This window comes from Cheilinus undulatus, linkage group 19 (assembly GCF_018320785.1).
Source record: "Cheilinus undulatus linkage group 19, ASM1832078v1, whole genome shotgun sequence".
Lineage (NCBI taxonomy): Eukaryota > Metazoa > Chordata > Actinopteri > Labriformes > Labridae > Cheilinus > Cheilinus undulatus.
In genome coordinates, this window is record NC_054883.1 from 40,062,782 (window position 1) to 40,080,496 (window position 17,715).

A 17,715-nucleotide genomic window follows, 5' to 3' on the forward strand; every position below is an offset into this window, starting at 1 on the left:
GCGTTTTAGGACTCATTCCTGCACCACTGTATTGCAGGACAATCGCATCAACAGAACACAAAATAATCAAAAACAGAATGCAAAGAATGTGCCTGGGTATGCTTTAGGGTTAAATGCCCCCAAATACACCTCACATTAGATTAGTCACTAAAATGTGCAGTACCTAATGTCTGCTGTAGTGAGTCACATCATGTTTTTTCCATTTTCCTAAACTTGATCAGGTGTATTTTCCATAATTTTCATATTTTCGTATCAGTATAGCTAACCTACATTCTCAAATAACTGCAGAAAAAAGAAACCTTGTGGTTTGATTACATTTGTATTGATAGAACAGCTTTTCTTTCCAGCATGTTGTAATTCAACTCTCCTTTTTCTTTCATATACTAAAAACCCAGCCACTAATTTCAGATATTAATGCACAGTCTCTTAGTGTGGCTTTGTAATTTAAATAATATGAAATGTTTCACATACATAGCTTTGTGAACTTGGACTTTATTCTACTCTGCTACTGATTTCAATTTCCAAAGTTTGCCGTCTCTATATGCCCTGCTGAAAATCCTCACTGCAGCCATTAATTAAATTGTTAACTTTTATTTCAGAGACATGAGCATGCATACAAACCACGTCTTAACAAGATGGGATACAGCCCTGCCGGGATCATGAATTACTGCGCTGTTGAATGAAGAATCGGCGGTGCTGGAATAAGTGATACCTCTTTCTTCTTTCCACAAACCATGGGGAGTGCAGAGGAAATGCACGGATGGTCAGTAAAAATGAGCATATCCAGCGTTTTGGCCATGGTGACGGTCTTTTCTATGATTCCTGGCTGGGTGCTGAGTGATATAAGAGGTACTAAGGGCCTGGAAGCCCAACAAATGGCCCAGGGGTCCACTCATCTGCACCGTCGCCTGAAGAGAGGCTGGATCTGGAAGCAGCTGTTTGTCCCCGAGGAAGATCCCACTCTGAGAGTTATTGGCCAGGTACTGCTTTGGATTGAATGTCCTCCATGTCCTTGATATGGTACTTTCCTTTGGAAATGCCTGTCTTCTGCTTACCTCTGAAATAAAACACGCTTTCATGCGCCCTCCCCTCTTCTCTTTGCAGCTGAAGTCTGACTCTGACCGAGGCGAGTTTTCCATCAAGTACATACTTTCAGGAGAAGGAGCCGGCGATGTCTTTGAGATAGATGAGTATTCTGGGGAGATTCGAACACTGAAAAAGCTCGACCGAGAGGAAAAGGCTTTCTATGTCCTTCAAGCTCAGGCTATCAACAGGAGGTCCAATGAGCCAGAGGAACCCCAGTCTGAGTTCATCATCAAGGTGCAGGACATCAATGACAATGTGCCCCAGTTCCAAAATGAACCGTATGTGTCCAGCATTCCTGAGATGTGTCCAACCGGTATGTTAAGAAAGACAGCCTTTGTCAGTTTGGGTTTAAAGTACTGATGCAGAATTCAATTTAAAGTCACCAAAACACCCACAAATAAAATCCACTTTGGTTTTCTTGAGGCTATGCTGAAATATCCTGAATGAATTGCAAAAAACTTTAAGCAGGACTGCACTGGCTGAACTTTAATTACTTGACTGTGACTCACCAGCTTTTAATTTAGCACCATCTTTTGATTTCTCCAGTAATAAAATCTAAAACACAAAATGATTAAAGGCCTGTGCCCCAAGGCCACCATTTTGCATTTTTAGTGCTCAACATCCAGGCTGCCAAAGCGCCTTTAGCATCAGCTGTTTGTTGTGAAAGCACTTGTAGCTCTTTCTTTAGAAAAAATACTTCAGAATTGTGCCACAATGGCAGGATTCACTCTTCCCTCAATGGCCAATCAACGTTAAGAAGGGGCGGGATGTCCGAGAGCAGCTTTGTCAACAGTAATGGTGGAGAGAGGTTGGTCTGACTTGTCTTTTTGAGAGTAGGGTTTCCAGATCAGCAGCTGTAGACGCTAGGAAATGATTCCTTATGTCAGTGTTACTCAACCCTGCTCAACCAAAGAGCCAAACTGTTGAAAAATACCTTTGCAAGAGCCACAATCCAAGTGGTAAAAAGTGGCAAAAATGGCTTGAAGGAGCAATGAAAATAAGTTTAAGGTGGCATAAAGGGTCAAAACGTGGCAAAAATGGGTGAAAGTTACAAAAAATGTGTTACAGGTGGCAAAAAATGGTCCAAAACTGGCAAAAATATGAGTGAAAAGTCACTGGATGGGCAAAAAGCAGTCAAGAGTGGCAAAAATGGGCAAAAATAGGACACAAGAGGTATGTTAAGGCTAAAGGTAAAATGGGCAAAAAGTGGTGAAAAATGGTGGAAAAAGGGCAAAAATAGGAGAAAAGTGGCAAAAATTTGGGAAAAAGGAAACAAGCAGTATTTAATGGGAAGGTAGCTTACTTGGATAAAAAATAGCAAAAAATTGATTTAAAAAAGGGCAAAAATGGGATAAAAGTGGGGAAAACTGGAAAGAAGTGTCAAAAGGAAGATGCAAAAACGGGCAAAAAAATAGAAAAAATTGATATTTAATGGCAAACGGTAGCTCAAATGGGCAAAAAGTGGCAAATAAATTGTGAATAAGGGCAAAAATGGGATAAAAGTTGAAAAAATGGAGGAAAACCTGCAAAAAGAAGTTGCAAAATGGCAAAGAAAAAAAGAAAACAGGGGTATGCTGACATTCTCATCCGCGAGGAGGTTCGTATGTAAGGAGGGGGCGGAGCTACGGAGCTCAAACAGTCAAACCATGAGTCAAACACGGAAGAACAGGAGGGGGGGTTGGGAGTTCATTCTATACGGTTCTCATCCAAAGTCACATACCCGAGCTTTAAATAAATTACACCAGGCGTTTATTTGGAACAGGCGGGTATTTGTCAAAATGTACTGCTACACCCGGCGGTTAAAGGGAACCCGGCGATTATTTGGTGTTTTACGGTAGTTTAAATGTAGGGTTCACTTTGGACTTAACACCATAAGTTAAGGCAGAACTTACGTAAAGCTGGTGCAGCAGGCTGCAGTTCTAATTAAACCACCACTTTCCTACAGCTACATCTGAGCTAATAACTTCTGCGGTAGCAGCCATTGGGTATACCAGCAAATCCCAACCGTAATGATTTGAAATCCATGCTGAAGCAGGCCAGGAGAAGAGCAAAAACATCTTTACCATCATGCAACGCCTCATGTTTTTATTGTTTATCTCATACAGAAGCGTGGTCCAGTTCTGGTAAAACTGATGCTATACTAGAGCTATGTTTGAGCCAATCACTGCACCAGGAGCTATCTGCTTTTAGTACAACTAAACCCCGCCCATATCTACTGCCTCGCTCTCCTCAAATGGCCCTGATTGGTCCGAACGGTGTTCAGTTCTGCACAAACATTGTGGATTGGAGCTTTTCAAGATAAACTTGCCTGATGACAGACAAGAAGTCTGGTAAATCCATCTGCTTTGCAAGGTTAACTTATCCACTGGCTTACTTTAAATTTTAGTTCTAGTTCTAAGGTCAGGAACCATGGTCTTCATTTAGTTTCACTTATAAATTTTCACTTTATGTTGTGCAACTGAGTCTTCATGTTTAAGTGACCAAAATAAATTAAACTAAAAAATTTCTTATTAGATTCTTTTTAATTCGACAAACACTGAAAAAAAGTTACAAATATTCATCTGCTTTATTGAAAAGATAACATTTATTGGCTTTAAAAGTATATATGTTTATTTGAATTTCATGAACTTAAACCATAAAACAATGAACAGGAGTTTATATGAACGTCTGTCATCTGTCTCCATCCAGGAAATCAAAAGTATATCTGAACGGTAGCTTTGATGCCTTAAATTTCTAAAAATAATATTATTGAACCACTGCCCTTTCATCACACAAACATTACCATTTCAATTTCTATGTAATCTGCTTTTCAAGCATAATATCTTGGCCGTAATAAATCATAATGTATTTGACTCGGAAAGAGAAAGTGAGAGGGGAAGGCTGGAGTGCGGATGACTGGAAAGAAGAAACCCTGCGATAAATTCTCTCCCTGTGAGACAGACGTAGTGCTTTCTGGGAAAAAAAGAACAAGACAGACAAGAGGGCCGAGGGAGAGAGAGATAGCGTAAAAAGCAAGGTGAGAAGAAGGATACGGTCGGCGGAGAAAAGGGTAGCGAGTGTGAAGAAGATAGAGAGGTGAAACTGTATGAGAGTGCGAGGCAGAGGAATGGAGGGGCAGGTGGATAGTGAGAGAGACATCGCTGTGGGGCTGGAGAGGCTGTCACACACACCTGCACCACCTTACTGAGTTGTGAAAGGCCAATGCTGCTCTCCTCCCCCCGCCTCCGACAATCCACCCCCCCTTCTCCTTTGTCAACATCTCTCCGCTAACCCCGCCGCAACCTCACCCCCCCTCCCCTTCTTCCATTTGCACTGCTCCCCTCCCCCCCTGAGCCAGACAGACAGACCCTGCGGGACTGTGGCATAATCACTTTATTTCCCTGTCGACTGGAACTGCAGCCTGAGCTAACTCCAACTGTGTGATCCTCTCCCCCCCACAGGGACCACAGTGGCCCAGGTGACAGCCACAGATGCTGATGATCCGATGTTTGGAAACAATGCCAAGCTCATCTACTCCATCCTGCAGGGGGAGCCCTACTTCTCTGTGGAGCCAAAGACAGGTACCACTGGAGAAAGTGGTAGAGAGTCAGTCAGATACTTGGGTGTCTTAGGGGGAAGTGGGACTGAAGACTGAGGGGCCCAGTGGAGGAGAGTGGGGATGGAACAAACCACTATTTTGGTAGTCAGCTTTTGAGCCGGTTCACTTTTGCAACACTGTTTCACCTGCTTAGACCAGAAGCAACATTTGCATGTATTTACACTATATGGACAAAAGTATTTGGACGTCTGCCCATCACAACTAAAGGGACTGTAATGACATTGTAATCAATAAATATACTTTAATATCTTGGAAGGCTTCCCCCAACATTTTGAAGTGTTTCTTGTGGGAATTTGGGCCCATTCATTCTGTAGAGCAGGGGTTCTCAACCTTTTCAGCCCGCAACCCCCAAAATAAAGGTGCCAGTGACCGGGGACCCCCACTGTACCTGAAGGTGGCTGAACACTGCCATGCACAATCAAGAATAGTCATGTGGAGACAAGGCCACCCATAACGGGGTGATCGTTTGGCAGCCCAGCCAAACAGGGGCCCAGCAAAATCCTGGTCCAATGTAAAGTTAAACTGTGGTATTTTATATTTAACCTGAATAATAACCACTCTTATTAAAGAAACACGTTTTAATTCATTTGTGTAGTAAGTAGTCCTCTTAAAAATGTAAATCCCTTTGTTAAAAACAGAATTAAAATACATTAAAAATAGCTAAAATGGGTTAATAATGGCAAAAAATGATGGGAAAGGTGGTGAAATTAGATTTTAAAAGTAGCAGAAATAAGTAAGAAATGACAAAAATTAAAAAAAAAAAAAAGTGGCAAAAAATAACCAAAACATGGCTGAAATGGGTTACAGTGGCAAAAATGGGCATATTTAGTGTTACAAAAGTGGCTGAAGTGGCATTAAAGTGGCAAAAATAGGTGGAAATTTGGTGAAATGGGGTGAAATATGGGTATTAACTAGCAAAAAAAAATAACCTGAGGCAGAAATATTTAGAAACTGGCAAAAATGGGCATATCGAGTTGTGAAGTGTGGTTTCGAAAAGTGGTAAAAGGGGTTAATAGTGGCATTAATGTGTCATCAGAGCCAACAATAGACAGAGAGTGGTGAGATTTGGTTTAGAAATGGCAAAAACAGGCAAAAAAAATGGTGGAAAGGGTTTAAAACTGACAAAATATGGGTTTTAAGTTGCAAAAATGTGTTAAAATTGTTCAAATTGGGGGGATTAAGTGATAAAATGGGTTAAAATTAGGCGATATGGTGTGCTGGACAACAGTGTAATTTAAAAATGTTCTCAGTTTTTTTAAGGCATTTGTAGACCCCCTCTCAGTGTCTGGCGACCCCAAATGGGGTCCCGACCCCAACGTTGAGAACCACCGCTGTAGTGTACCTTAAAGATCAGATGACATGCCGGCATGCTTCTACCTTTGTGACTGAATGCAACATCCGAGCATTAAGGATAAGCTCACTGGTTTTACAACACATTACCAGTGAAACGCAGCATTATTCACTGACAGCATGCGTGACAGGCAGATGCATAAAGCTTAGGTTTTAGCCCCCTTAGCCTCCACACAGAGTAGTTCAAGCATTAAAAAGGTTACAGTTCTGGAATGTATGATTACAGTAATATCCCAGTGTTGACTGAGGCATGATCCAATGTGGTATCCTTTCATGGGATCTGCTGATTGGATATACATATTTCTTAATACAAAAGCACTGGGCTTCCTAGGGAAGTGATCTATTTGGAAATAATGATGGAGCAGCTGAAAGATGAGCAGGAGGGTGTAAATGTTGACAATTTAACGCCTGCATGACAGAAAACTATCCTGCCTTCAGACTCCATCCCTCTGGTCCTTGCCACTTTTGACAAGTCAGACACTACTCTTCACTTTGAGAGTTGTTCATACTCCCTTGGCAACGTTATCTCGTACAACAACCCCTGATAGATTTAGCTGCTCTTCTCCACTGGTGGAAAAGTCTCAGAGTGTGTTTACAACCAGAAAACATTCCAGCTCGTGCCGACGCATGTACATTTACATTATTTACAGGGGTATTACATGGGTCACATTCAGCACCTCCCACACACATTGTTGACCTGAACTTTGAGGAGTTGGGGGAGGGAATTATTGACGTCAAAAAATGTGTAAATGGAAATGAATCCAAAGGGCAAACTGGACTTTTTAGGAAGCCAAGACTAAGTTTGAGTTGAATAGTGGGCAGCAGTTGACTTAGCAGCACTTGGCTGTACTTTTGCTCATGGCTGCAGTTAACCTATGAGGACAAGTCTGCACAAATACACTATACTGCCAAAAGTATTCACTCACTCATCCAAATAATGTAAATCAGGTGTTCCAATCACTTCCATGGTCACAGGTGTATAAGATCAAGCACTTAGGCATGCAGACTGTTTCTACAAACATTAGTGAAAGAATGGCTCGCTCTCAGGAGCTCAGTGAATTCCAGCGTGGTACTGTGATAGGATGCCACCTGTGCAACAAGTCCAGTGGTGAAATTTCCTGGCTCCTAAATATTCCACAGTCAACTGTCAGTGGTATTATAACAAAGTGGAAGCCATTGGGAATGACAGCAACTCAGCCACCAAGTGGTAGGCCACGTAAAATGACAGAGCAGTGTCAGAGGATGCTGAGGCGTATAGTGTGCAGAGGTTTCCAACTTTCTGCAAAGTCAATCACTACAGACCTTCACACTTCATGTGGCCTTCAGATTAGCTCAAGAACAGTGGTAGAGAGCTTCATGGGCTGGGTTTCCATGGCGGAGCAGCTGCATCCAAGCCATACATCACCAAGTGCAACGCAAAGCGTGGGATGCAGTGGTGTAAAGCACACCACCACTGGACTCTAGAGCAGTGGAGACGCCTTCTCTGGAGTGACCAATCGCACTTCTCCATCTAGCAATCTGATGGACCAGTCTGGGTTTGGCGGCTGTCAGGAGAACGGTACTTGTCTGACTGCATTGTGCCAAGTGTAAAGTTTGGTGGAGGGGGGATTATGGTGTGGGCTTGTTTTTCAGGAGCTGGCCTTGGCCCCTTAATTCCAGTCAAAGGAACTCTGAACGCCTCAGAATTCCATGCTCCCAGCTTTGTGGGAACAGTTTGGGGATGGCCCCTTCCTATTCCAACATGACTGTGCACCAGTGCACAAAGCAAGGTCCATAAAGACATGGAGGAGAGAGTTTGGTGTGGATCAACTTGACTGGCCTGCACAGAGTCCTGACCTCAACCCGATAGATCACCTTTGGAGTGGAGACTGAGAGCCAGGCCTTCTCGTCCAACATCAGTGTGTGAGCTCACAAATGTGCTTCTGGAAGAATGGTGAAAAATTGCCATAAACACACTCCTAAACCTTGTGGAAAGCCTTCCCAGAAGAGTTGAAGCTGTTCTAGCAGCAAAGGGTGGACTGACGTCATATTAACCCTATGTAGTGTATGAGTCCTGACCTCAACCTGATAGAACACCTTTGGGATGAATTAGAGCGGAGACTGAGAGCCAGGCTCACAAATGCGCTTCTGGATGAATGATCAAAAATTCCCATAAACACACTCCTAAACCTTGTGGAAAGCCTTCCCAGAAGAGTTTAAGCTGTTGTAGCTGCAAAGGGTGGACTGACGTCGTATTAAACCCTATGGATTAAGAATGGGATGTCACTGAGGTTCTTATGTGAATCAAGGCAGGTGAGTGAATACTTTTGGCAATACAGAGTATTTTGTAGTTTTGTCACTGTCAGCCAATCCAGTGAAGAAAGAGAAATAAACCTGCTAAACTTATACTAAAATCTGCTCAAAGTATTCCACACTTTTACACAACCCTTGTTTTCTCTGAAACAACAGTGAGCCAATCATTTGTTCTGCAATGACTCTAAAAAAATACGTCTGCACTGTTCTCAGCCATGCAGAGGCCATTTCCTGTGACATAACAGAGATAAACTCAAACACTGCTGGTGAAATGAAGAGAGTGAATGTCTTCTTTTTACAAGCTTTCAGACTGTTGCACTGTAAATGAAAGGTGTCATTTGCACCTTCCGTGGTTGATTTTGACGAGACGCTGCACTTAAGCTCCAGCCCCTCAGGCCAAAACATACACTATATTGCCAAAAATATTTGCTCATGTGCCTTGAGTGAAATAGTAGGCAAACCTTATTGTGTCATATTCTCAAAGACTTAAGGCTGTATTTGGCTCTGAATACTTAATCATTCTGAGTACTAAGTAGGGCTGGGAAATTAATCGCAAATTAGATTAAATCGCAATATGGCCTGCTGCAATTTTCAAATTGCAGAAGTTGCAATATTTCTTTAACTTGAAATGTGTCAAAAACAGTTTTATAAATAAAATTTTTGCACATTATGCAACATTCAAGTTTCAATTTTTTTATAATTGTATACAAAAATCCTCCTTTTCGTGTTTTATGTATGTTATTCTTAACCCTTTACCTACTGAGCCGGCGCTGGCGCTGTGTTTTATATGTCTGGAGTATTATTACCGTAACTCTGTCAAAGTTTGTCTGATCAGAAAAATTCCAACAGTGTTGGAAAGCTGAGAATTGTGGACATTAGTACATATATGGTTCATTACAGTACTCACAACCATATGACATGGGCATTCATAGCAAAACACCAGAAGTATCACGAGACCGGTACATGGATTCTCAACACTGTAACTCCTCGAAAGTTTGTTCAATCTAAAAAATTCCAACACTGACAGAGAGCTGAGAATCTGTGCTTTCCAGCAATATATGATGTGTGGTATATATATTATGGTAATGTCGAACAGAACCGTGAAAACTGCAGCTTTGGCAGAAGACGAGTGAGAAAGGAGAGTGAAGGAAGAGAGTGAAAGGAGAGCGAGTGAGAGTGGTGTTTTGTTTTCAAAAAATAGCGTTAGATAGTGGCATTTGTGCGTGTCTGTCATGTGCAATAACAATATGTTACTGAGAATGCTGAGAATGCATTTTTCCACCTTTATTTGCACTAATTGTGGCCTATGTATATAGTTATCTTTTGCACTGTGTTTTGCACACCCAGAGTCCTAGACTCCAAAAATGACTGCTGATTGTTCTAAACATGTATAGGTTCACATTTCAGATGTCAAATCAAAACTTCATGAGCAATAACAACATTTCTTCTCATAAAAGCCATGAAAAACAAATCTGTTTTTGTGTTTTTATTCTTTTAAACTGCTGACAATTCCATATAATGTGCAGTAATCATTAACCAGATGTTGAAAAGTCAAGTTCAAGTACTCCTGGGAAAAGGGACCAAAGCTCTGAGACTTAGGGCATTTCCTGACTATTTTACAGCCAGAATAACAAAACATGTCCAAATTGCCATTTTTAGACTCAGTAGGTGAAGGGTTAATCAAAATTAGTGACATAAAAATGATAATTCCCTTAAACAAAGCAAATGACATCACATTTGCAATACAAGCAAAAATAGTTATCTCATTCTGTCTAAAAGTGATGAAGCCTAGTGTTATTTCACTAAAGTCATACCCCAGCTGCGATCAGTAGGTGTCCAGCCTCACCTCCTCCACCCCAGCCGCCTCCTTTATAGCCTAAAGCTTGTTGCACCCTCATATTCAAATGCTTTGGAAATAATTTCATTGTTTTCAACACACAGTCTAATTTAATGAATTATTTATTGCTTGAATTTGTCAAAAAATACATAAGATTGACCCAAGAATAATCGCATATTAAAGTTGCAATATTTGGGGAAAAAATCGCAATTAGATTATTATTGCAAACATTCAGCCCTAGTACTGAGTGTAGATCAATGAGAGAAAAATGTAAACAATCATAGCATTCACTGTATTTGTGACCACACTACATTTAAAAGAAAGCATTTATAAATGAGCCAACAAGCGGTTGTTTGGGGGCTTTTACCAGCAAAAACAACCGCCTAATACTTAAAAAAAAATGAGCTGTTTTCTTGCCAGGAGGCTACAGTAAGTCAAATATGCCCATGATAAAACAGTTAGCACAGTAGGGAAATGGGTGCATTTCATCTCAGCCAAAAAATCTCTGACCTAGTTGTTTGAATTTCAATTTTCAAGGGAATATTTTTTTTATTGTTGCCCACAGCTTCAACTTTTCCCAGACAGTGCAGCATAAAATCATCTGAATACCCTCTCAGTGTTTCTTTAGGTATTGATCACATTTGCAGACTTGTTATTGCATTTCTCATAGTTCACAGCTCTTTAAAAGCTTCTCGAGGCAAAGTTTGTTTACTTACATTTTCATTTTAAAAAATAAGATATAAAACCACCCACATGTACACTTTCCATGCTGTTTTAATGCACTCAATTTGAATTTTTTATACCTCCTCTGTTGTTTCTGCTCCTCCTGCAGGGATTATTGTAACATCCTGGCCAAACATGGACCGCGAGGCCAGAGAGGAGTACCAGGTGGTGGTTCAGGTGAAGGATATGCTGGGCATGAGCGGCGGCCACTCCTCCTCCACCACCGTCACCGTCAGCCTCACTGATGTCAACGACAACGGGCCCACATTCCAGCACCGTGAGTCAGTGGTGATGTAAACAGCGGCACGCACGCACGCATACGCACGCTCAGGGAATCAATGAAAGAGTACAAAGCGTTGCAGACTGCGAGGACATGTTTAATATTACACCTAAGAGGCATTTATTTGATCACACTTCTCCGGTTCGGGTGGGCGGTTTGTGCTGCCAGCGCCGCATGCACGTCTTGTTATTCACGCGGCGGGGAAAAATTAAAAAGGAGACAGTGGAAGAGAGGAGAGAGAGATGCTCGCACGCTCTTGTGTCCCCCACTGGATGAATTTAATCATTCACAGATGAAAGGACATTTGTCATGACCTTTGGAAACAAACCTTGCCTTCTCAGCGATAGACCTCACTAAATGAATGCCCTGGGAAGAAATCAATTCTGCAGAAATGAGACGGCTAGGATGAGACTTTTAACTATTAATGTCACATTCACATTCATTGCTGGTGTTACTGTATCCCACAGATCTCATGTTCAGTCATAAATATTGTATGACCACACTTCACTTTGAACTGTGCCCTCTGTTTTGTCACGTAATTGCAAATTATTATCTGCAGGGACTTTTTTTTTCTGGAGCAGCTGGTTGCTGTTGAGTTCCCCCTCCGTTGTGGCAGCCATCCAAATAGAGTCCCTCAAAGACACAATCACATTTTCTCATCTTCTTATTAGAGTTAGGCCGGGATTATGTGGAGTTGCCACAGTTTATCACTGACTCACACAAATTGACCCTCCGACACAATGTTCTCTCTTCTTATCACTTTACACGCCAGCACCCTCACTCCACTATCTATTAACAACTTACCGTCAAGTTTCTGAAGCCACGATTTAAGGGAAGAAACTTTTATTTTGCTTTTTCATAAACACAACTCCTCATATTTATTATTATAGATTTTGATTTATTATATCTTCAATTCCAAGGGATTTAAGATACCATTTGTTTGTTGACGCCCCTGGAATTTTTCCAGAAAATACACTATTTCTCCCAGAAATTGTTGAAATTACTAATGTTTTCAGTATACACATGTTTATTTCCTTTATATGCATTGGAACGACACAAAAAAGCAGAAGAAAAAGGTCAAAATTGACAAAATTTTACACAAAACTAAAAAATGGGCCGGACAAAATTATTGGCACCCTCAACTTAATATTTGGTTGCACACCCATGGGAAAAAATAACTGAAACCAATCATTTCCTATAACCATTAACAAGCTTCTTAAACCTCTCAGCTGGAATTTTGGACCACTCTTCTTTTGCAAACTGCTCCAGGTCTCTCAGATTTGAAGGGTGCTTCTTCAACAGCAGTTTTGAGATCTCTGTACAGAATATTGAATAATAAAAAGCATAGAGATTAGTCTACTAAATGGTTTAAAGGATCTGTGTGGGGGAAAGATAAAAGACTGTAAGAGATATGAAAACATTTTAGCATTTATAATCTGATTGCAGTGGAAATAAACGTTTATAAGTAGTAGTTAGTTTTACAGACGGGTCAAACAACAACATCCTGATGGCAGCAGAGGAAATTCACTCAGAAGCACATGACCAGAAGCAGCCAGAATACTCTCAGCGTTATGGAGGACCTGCTGGTTACAAAAAATTGAAATCTCTCTGTTTTACATCATTGAGAAAATTTTAACATTACTTTTCGGACTGTTTCTTTCCGTCACTGAGAGGCTGTGAAAACAGCAGATAAAAGAATGCTGCTGTGATGGATGAAGTGTGTGGTTCAGCATTGTCTTGCTGAAATATTCAAGGTCTTCCCTAACAAAGACATTGTCTGGATGAGAGAATATGTTGTTCTAAAAACTTATTTTCAGCACAGACAGAGACGCTAATGCAACCACGTACCATCAGAGAGGCAGGCAAGCTGGATGATCCCTCTTCTCTTTAGACCAGGGGGTTCTCAGTGTTGGGGTCAGGACCCCATTGGGGGTTGTGAGACACTAAGAGGGGGTCTCCAGATGCCTTAAAAAACTAAGAACATTTTTAAATTACACTGTTGCCGCTTTACACCAATTTACACCACTCTTTTCTGCCTGTTTTTGCCACTTCTAAACCAAACTATGCCACTCTCTGCCTATTGTTGGCGCTGTTGACACTTTTTGCCAATTTATATCAACTTTAATCTCATTCCACCTATTTTTGCCACTTTAATACCATTTCAGCCACTTTTGAATCCCTTTCACCACTTAATATGCCCTTTGCCACTCAAACTCATTTTTGCCATGTTTTGGTTTTTTTTTTGCCACTTACGTAATTTTTGGTATTTCTAACCAATTTTTGCTTCTTTTAAAATCTAATTTCAGCACCTATCCCATCATTTTCTGCCATTATTAATCAATTTCAGCTTTTTTTTAAAATGTATTTTAATTCTGCTTTTAACAAAGGGATTTACATTTTTAAGAGGCCTACTTACTACACAAATGAATTAAATGTGTTTCTTTAATAAGAGTGGTTATTATTCAGGTTAAATATAAAATATCACAGTTTAACTTTACAATGGACCAGGATTTTGCTGGGCCCCAGTTTGGCTGGGCCCCAGAGAGCTCTCCCATTTTTCCCCCCTAAAGGACGGCCTTGTCTCCACATGACTATTCTTGAATGTTCATGGCTGTGTTCAGCCACCTCCAGGTCCAGTGGGGGTCCCCAGTCTGTGGCACCTTTATTTTGGGGGTTGAGGGCTGAACATGTTGAAACCACAGCTTTAGACTGTAGGACACAGTCTCCATGGTTTACCAAAAAAAGTCAAATTTTGATTTACCTGACCACAGAACAGTTTTCCATTTTTCCTCAGCCCATTCTAAATGAGCACTGGCCCGGAGAAGAAGGCGACATTGGCCTTACTGGCCTCATGCTAATCAGCGTATGATGTTTGGTGATGTTTTTATTTAGTGAAGCGAACCTTTCCAGCCCTTTGCTTCCCTGAAAGTTAATTATAGTTAACTAAAACTTACTAAAAAAAACTAAAACCAAAATATAAAAATGATTTAAGTTAACTCAAACTAAATAAAAATTAAGCTTTCTGAAAAAAACTAACTAAAACTTAATTCTGTGCTGACAAAACTTTAAAAACTTGAATAAAATTAGAGACAAAATCTGCTTAGTTTTAGCATACTGACTGACATGGACACCCATGCCTGGAGAGTGTAAATCACCTGATTGGAAATACGTTATACAGTGGCAATTTTGGGTCTTGAGTTATAAAGAAACATAAAAAATGAATAAATAAAGGGGAAAGTGAAGAACTGTTTGGGTCTCACCCCTGACAAGTTCCACATATTGCAAATAAAACTAAAACTTACTCTGAAAATAATTTACAAAAACTAAAACGAAGCATTTTTGCAAAATAAAAACTAAACTAAACTAACAAACCAGACAAAAGAAATGAAACTGAAGTTTAACCCTTAGAGCTCATGGATTCCAGCCGCAGGCACTCCCCTTTGTAAATTGCTTGTTGACTTTTGAACCGTAGGTTGTAGACACCAACTTGTTTTTTCCTGTGAAAGCTCCCTGTTGTGCCTTTCTAAATATGTTCTTCTTTTTTTTTGTAGCTCTTATAGAACATTTTCTAGTGAGCCTGGGACTTGGCTGATTTCCCGGGCTCTCTGAGGACGGTGTTGTACAACGAGAAGTGACACGGTTTAGAAAAACGTTAATAACTTGAGAACCATAAGTCATAGACACTAGCTGGGTTTCCATTACACTTGGAAATGCACAAAATCTAAAAAGTGCAATAAAAAACTGGTAATGGAAACACCTGATTTTCGAAAAATCCTAAAAAGTTTTTACGCTTTCATGAGGAGGTTTTTCAGATGTTTCGAAATAGAAATATATCGCAAAAGTGTAATAGAAACACTTTTTATTTTTTTGCATTTACAAGTCATGGGACGTGATGTACGGTGTCACATGACCAGTCACTCTGAGACAACATGGCGCGGTACGTGTAGACAGAAGAAGAGACGAGACTTGTCTGAACATCATACTTCTACCCTGATCCGTGGCTTTTGCCATACATACAGATTTACCTCTGAACTATCATCCGTTGTCTTCGTCTTTTGTTCAAAATTATCAAGGCAACCGCCGTAGGTGTCACCAAAACCGTACCAACACGCAACAGGTTTTGAGCGTCAAGCTTCCCTGCAGCGGATTCACCCAAGATGAGATTTTACGAGATTTGCAAGGCCTATGCCCAAAACTCCCTTCAATGGAAACGCATTCAAAACGCAATTGTACTTAATCGAAATTTAAATTAATTTTTATTTTGCAAAAAACTGTAAAGGAAACCCAGCTACTTACTTTTTTTTTTCCTCTGAAAGCTGACCGTTTTACCGTTCGTTTGCTACCATCGATGTCTCTGTAGCCCTTATGGACGCCGTTCTTGCGAGCCCAGAACTTCTGTGAATTTTTGGGGTCTTTAAAGATTAAATCCACATTAGATCAGGTAATAAGCATCTTTTTATCCATTTTTAATCAATTTTCAATCATGAGCTTTGGCTTTCTTCGGTGGGTAGCGCCGTATTTGTTAAGGGCAATGTTTACATGCAATGCATTGTGGGAGGGGCTGTCCTCCAATGAAGGTGTTGCGTCTCTACTGCTTAAAGGAACGGCAAAAATGAATCAAACTGCAAAAAAGCACATGGACTTTTTCTGTATAGATGTAGATATTTTGAAAACCTTTAGTCACAGAATGTTTCTTTTTCACTATTTTTTCCTGAAGAGATGGAGAACAAGTCTGTGCAAAGAAAAGGCTCAGTCACTGTTGTTTACTGTGCATTATCACTAAAAATGTTTGAGTTTCAAATTCAAATTTGTTTTCTTTTTCCTTCTGTCTTTAGAGTCTTATAACTTTTTCAAAATTCAAGTGACATTACTGTAGTAGAGATATTCTTAAAGCCCAGGTTGTCCTGAAAAAAGAAGATGTTTAGAGCTTGTCTGTGCACCACAGGGTTGATGTTTTACAAGCTTTTTAAGACATAAAGTCCAGACGGGACATGATGGTGAAATAAAAAGCTGTGAGCTCCAAGGGTTAAAACAAAAAGTAAAAACTAGAACTATTATAACCTTGGTTCCCTGTCCCTAATTTTTTGAGATGTTTTGCTGCCATCTAATTCAAAATGAGCAAATATTTCTCATGAATCACTAAAATGTCTCATTTTGTTTTCTATTGTGAGTAAAATTTGGGTTTATAAGATTTTCAAATCATTGCATTCTGCCTTTATTTACATTTTACACAGCGCCCCAACTTTTTTGGAAGGTTGGTTGTACATAATGTGCCACAACAAAACAGTGCAACCACTTTTATTCCTGCATAATGTTTCAAAGAACAAGAAGAATTATACATTGATGTCTTAACAACGTTTTTTGCATTTTTAAATGCAGCTCCTATCCATCAACAATGAGCGTGGTGTAAACAGAGTTTTAATAATTATGTATTTCATAATTTGTGTTTGCCTTTTCATCTCTTTCCTCATAACTCTTTATTTTTTGCCTCTTAGCCACAGAAATGATTGAACTTCACCCAGCAGGGGGTGAATAAAGTTGATCTAATCTTCCCTTATCAGTATTCACTACAAAAGTGCTGTTTTGTTATCTTCTTGACTTCATACTCCCTTTGATATCTTATTTTAACGTTCAGGCTGATGGTGTCAACATGAACTATTTTTCTAAATTTTTTTTTTTTTTGCCTTCAGACTTGTACACCTTCGCCGTCCCTGAAAGTGCAGCCATGGGCACCACAGTGGGCAGAATTATGGCAGCGGATGGAGACACTGGCATCAATGCCAGAATGACCTACAGCCTGGAGGATGACCTGGAGGAGAGCTCAACGTTTATCATCCAAACAGACCCGGTGACACAGGAGGGAGTGGTTCTGCTCGCCAAGGTAGAAACATATATCATGTATACATTTTAACGTCCAAAAAACATTTTATCTACAATTTAAGTCAGTACAAGCTCAGCTAAATATTTGAGATGCCCAGACTGATCAGATTATCATTATCAGACAATTTTGATGAAAATATGAGATGTAGATCTGATTTAATGCTTGAAGTCACAGATTCTATATTGCACTGATCATCAACTGGAGGCCTGGGGGCCACATCAGGCCCCCCAAAGTTTCCTGTCCGGCCCCCCAAAGATAACTAAATTCAGAAAAGGAGGAAAAGAAGATTTCAAGAGTATCCTTATGCTGTAAATGTCTGCAGCTGTTAAATCCATCCCACAAACAATTAACATTGAAACAGTTTAGAATGACTAACCATCTGATCTGTTTTTAAAGAACTTTACTGCCAAAATTAGTTATTTAAAAAAAGGTTAAGGTTGACAGAAGTGCTGCAAAAATTGGCAGAAAAGAAGTTAAAATGTGTAAAAAAAAATGGTAAAGGAAGAAAACAGGACAAAAAGTATCAAAATTGGTTACAAATGACAAAAAATAGTGTAAGAAAGTAAATAAAAGGGGTTAAAAAGTGGCAAAAATTGATAATAGAGTGGCATAAAGGGGATAAAACATGCAGAAAAAGTAGTTTAAAGGGGGTTAAAATCATTCAAAAA

The 17,715-nt window shown here is 40.1% G+C and overlaps 1 protein-coding gene across 2 annotated transcripts in view; it reads left to right on the plus strand.

Moving 5' to 3' along the window:
- The window catches only part of cdh19 (cadherin 19, type 2), a 58,016-nt gene that overhangs the window by 15,596 nt on the left and 24,705 nt on the right, over nt 1–17,715 (plus strand). For both annotated transcript variants that reach the window (XM_041814728.1, XM_041814729.1), the window contains exons 2-6: nt 600–980; nt 1,105–1,399; nt 4,527–4,646; nt 10,996–11,163; nt 16,857–17,047. In XM_041814728.1, the coding sequence (XP_041670662.1) occupies nt 735–980; nt 1,105–1,399; nt 4,527–4,646; nt 10,996–11,163; nt 16,857–17,047 (1,020 nt within the window). In that variant the 5' untranslated portion in view covers nt 600–734. The remainder of the gene's footprint in view (nt 1–599; nt 981–1,104; nt 1,400–4,526; nt 4,647–10,995; nt 11,164–16,856; nt 17,048–17,715) is intronic.